This window comes from Octopus bimaculoides, chromosome 7 (assembly GCF_001194135.2).
Source record: "Octopus bimaculoides isolate UCB-OBI-ISO-001 chromosome 7, ASM119413v2, whole genome shotgun sequence".
NCBI classification, from domain to species: Eukaryota; Metazoa; Mollusca; class Cephalopoda; order Octopoda; family Octopodidae; genus Octopus; species Octopus bimaculoides.
The window spans coordinates 16264745-16269037 of NC_068987.1; the positions used below are offsets into that span (position 1 = coordinate 16264745).

The window sequence follows — 4293 nt, forward strand, 5'->3', positions numbered from 1 at the left end:
TCTCTCTCTCTTCTTCTCTCTCTCTCTTCTTCTCTCTCTCTCTTCTTCTCTCTCTCTCTTCTTCTCTCTCTCTCTCCATTATTTAACAGCATGTACCCTAAAACACCTGTCTTTGTCTCTGTTCCTTTTGTTTTTATTTCATTGCTCATAGGTGCATGTTTTGTGCAGAAAGACCTTAATATTTTCATCTACACCACCCACTACTCTTCTTTCTCTCTAACTGTCTTTACAAACCCCTTTTCCCTTTTCACCTTTTCCTGACCCTTTCTATAGTTCAACTCCACCTCCAACCCTTTTTATCTCTTTATTGGCATGCTATTAAAAAAAATTTAAAAAAAAAAAAAATCAAAGAATTAAAAAATTTGTCTGTCCCTTTTGCAATAACTAATTAATATAAAGATATTTGTTTAATTTTGAAATAGCTAATTAAAGAAAACAACACAAAATAATATAAACATAAAACAAGAAAACAAAAAACAACAACAACAAAAACCGAATATTTCTTATTTCAAGAATTTCTAGCATGGCTTATTTCAAATTTAGTTGTCTTGGCAATTTTGCTAAGAGATCTTGGCGGTAACAACAACAGCAGTAGCAGCAGCAGCATGTGAAGAAAGAATATACAGCTATATTATTAATTAATTGTTGCCTGCGTTTTCAGGATTCCTTCAGATGACAGGTCCATATTTTATTTTATATCGAGGAAGGGAAACAAAAGCAAAACAAAACATAATAAAAAAAAAAAGAAAATCATGAAATCACAACCAAGAAGTAACTCTTGTTTCCTGATAAGAGAAACTGTTGAAATCAGTAGTAGTAGTAGTAGTAGTAGTAGTAGTATAGGATTTCAATAGTGGTGGTAGTAGTAGTAGTAGTAGTAGTAGTAGTGGTGCAATAGTAACTACTTCTGCAAACGGTGAAGGTTTCATACATTAGCAAATTGAACTCCTCAGGTTTGTCGAGCTGGCAAAGGAGCTGCTAAAATACTTGCTCGACTTGTTAAAAATAGCAATGAATTCTCTCTCGAATTACATCCCCACTGTCTTGAAAAGGGATGGATGCATTTAGATTGTTGTAGTTTTAGATGTGCTATGCCAAAGTAAAAGATGGAATGGTCATATCTGGAATGCTTGTGATCACAGGTCTGATCATTTGAAACCTCCCACCCCACCTGATGGCTCTCAACAACTAGAATTACAGCTTCATTTGCTACAAATTAGTAGAAAAGCCTCTAGCTTGACTGACTGGAAATAACAGCCAAATTCTTTTGAAATCAGATGTTACCATCTAAAATAAAGATTTTCACTGGACATTGGCATTCCTTGATATACAAAAAGATGGGTATAATAACAGCTGGGACACTTTTGATAATAGGCGTGCTTGATGAGGGATGTTTAGGGGGCGAAACAATAACAACGGGTTTGTTGTAGGGTAGTGTTTCTCACAGGAGAAGGCCACCTTCCCTTGTGGGGTAGATAGTGTGGATTTAAAATTGGAATGGACAAACTCCCTTGCTTCACCAAATTAAAATGGTTTTAAACTTAAATTTATCCAACACCAATGGGTACAGACATGGATGTGGTTAAGAAGTTTGATTCCTCCTGGGCATATCAATGTGCTGGGGTCTTCATTACAAAAATATGTTGCTTTGACCTGCACATCCATGTACAGATGCGCATGTATCAATGGAAATCCTTGAGCCTCTCTAGGACCCATAAAACTAGAACTTAACTTTGTTTCCTTGATGTATAACTGACTGCTGTTACAGCCTTCATTCCCATGAATGAGATGCCAGTCTGTTGCAAGGCCCTCTTAACAGCATGATAGGCCCCTGGACAAATCTATGTGCTGGGGCCTATTGTATTTATTTACTGTCAGCTGGACACAATATACATAAATCTCAATTGGGCTCCTAGACCTGCAAGGTTTCTGGGCAAATCAATGCACTGGGCCCTATAGTATATATTTATTAACAGTAAACAACAACACACATAGATTAAAATGGGAGCCCTAGGCTCCTGAGGCCTTTGGGCAAATTAATGCCTGGGAACCCTATAGTATATATTTGTTGATAGTGTTATAGTATACATAGATTAGAATTAGGCTCCTAGACCTTTGAGGCCCCCAGGGAAATAAGTGCATTGGGCCCTATAGTACATATCTATTGATAGTAAGTCACAATATACATAGATTAGAATTGGGCTCCTGGACCTGTGAGGCCCCGAAGTAACTGCCCAGTCTGCTTATGCCTCAAGATGGCATTGGTCTGTCATAGTATTAATTTCCCAGCTAATACTGGAGCTGATTTATGGCTGAGTGAGCAGGAGCAATGTGAAATAGTGTTTTGCTCAAGAACATGATGCACTGCTTCGTCTGGGAATTGAAAACCATGATCTTACAATCATGAATGTGTGTAACTGACTGAGATTACAATACTCCCTCTGAACGAGATGCCAGGTCTATTGCAGAATTAACTTCCTGGCTGTTGCTAACATTCATTTACAACTGAGTAGATTGGAGCAACGTGAAATGAAGTATTTTTGCTCAAGATCACAATGTACTGCCTGGTCATGGAATTGAGATCACAATCTTACAATTGAGTGTAACACTTTAACCGCTATGTGATGTGCTTAGATGGAGGTCCTACAACAGTTTAAAATGTGTACACACACACACACACACACACACACACACACACACACCTGTTCATACATTACATGCACACACATACACACACAGAGATTCAATTATGACATCTTCCCTGCTTGTATTTTCCCCTGTAGTTAGTAACTCAAAAAGATATTCGGGCTGGTCATTTACTGCCACAGTCTTGACCGTCTTGGATATACTACATAAGATATGATCTCCATGTCCTATTTCCTCTGACTAACTTATAAAAAACAAAATAAGACTAAAAAATAAAAAATAAACAAATACAAAAGAACAAATATGGCAAACAAACGTGGGTTTTTTTTTGTTCTGGGTTTCCTTTTTTTTTTGTTCTATATTTTTCAATTTTGTGTGCCCCTTCCGCATGTTACTCCTTGGTTTTGTGTTCGTCCCCTATACTCTTATGGTCAGCTGCCCCCCGTTTTTCTGTTTCTAGTTCTCTCTTTGTTTTCAGATACGATTCAAGTAGTAGTTCTGAAGAATCCAGTTCGGACAGCATAGACTTGGAAGAGTCTGGCTCTTTGAGTGGAAGCAGCAGCAGTAGCAGCAGCAGCAGCTTTGAGGAGGGTTCATATGATGGGAGGCAGGGAAACATTATTTATAGCTGTAAAGATGATGAGGCAATTGCCCGTGGTGTGCCTGGCGCGAAGATGTTCGATCAGAACATTCGTGAGACGTAAGTAATAAATAAGAAAAAAAATGTAACAAAAAAAAAATGAGGAGGGGAAAGAAAGAGATTGAGAAATGACAAGAAAAAAATGTAATGTAAAATATAAAGAATTTAATTGGGTTCACAAGATGGAGGTTGGAATGGATTGAGAGGAAAATGGAGGGTTTAAATCACAATTTGGAAGTGACAGAATTTGAGGTGAACGTTTGATGTATTGAAGAGATAGAAGTATTTTGTGGTGAATGTATTTTTGTTTTTATATAGGAAAGATGAAATAAAAGGTTATGTGAGATGTGGTGAGATAGTTCATGGAATGAATTAGGTCATGTGAGATGAAATGTGATGTTTCTGTTGCAATGGAAATGGATTAGGCATGAGATGATGAGATGTAATCGGAATGGACTTGGTGGATGAGATAAAATGAGATGTGTTGGGAAATGTGACAAAATAAGGTATGAAGAGAAATTTGGCAAAGTAATGTGGCATGTGGAAAAACATGAAAGGATGTGGTTTGTGAGAAAAGTAACAACTTGGTATGGTGTGTGGTAGATGATGATAAAATTAAAATGATGTGGTGTTTGGGAAAAGGTGACGAAATGATGTGGTGTGTGGAAAATGTGATAAGAAAATATATTATGTGGTAAAATATAAAATACTGTGGAGCATGGGAGAGTGTGATAAAATGATGTGGTGTGTGGAAAATGTGATAAGATAATGTTGTGTGGTAAAATATAAAATACTGTGGAGCATGAGAGAGTGTGATAAAATGATGTGTGTGGAAAAAGGGTAACAAAAGGAATGGTGTTTGGGAAAAGGTGACGAAATGATGTGGTGTGTGGAAAATGTGATAAGAAAATATATTGTGTGGTAAAATATAAGATACTGTGGAGCATGGGAGAATGTGATAAAATGATGTGGTGTGTGGAAAAAGGGTAACAAAAGGAATGGTGTAT

At 37.1% G+C, this 4293-nt stretch overlaps 1 protein-coding gene across 3 annotated transcripts in view; it reads left to right on the top strand.

The window, feature by feature from the left end:
- LOC106873381 (serine-rich adhesin for platelets) overlaps nucleotides 1–4293 on the top strand; it is a 165298-nt gene that overhangs the window by 127908 nt on the left and 33097 nt on the right. For 2 of the 3 annotated variants that reach the window (XM_014920722.2, XM_052969290.1), the window contains exon 5: nucleotides 3125–3346. The exons of the other annotated variant lie outside the window; for it this stretch is intronic. In XM_014920722.2, coding sequence (XP_014776208.1) covers nucleotides 3125–3346 — 222 coding nt within the window. The remainder of the gene's footprint in view (nucleotides 1–3124; nucleotides 3347–4293) is intronic. 3 annotated transcript variants of the gene reach the window in all.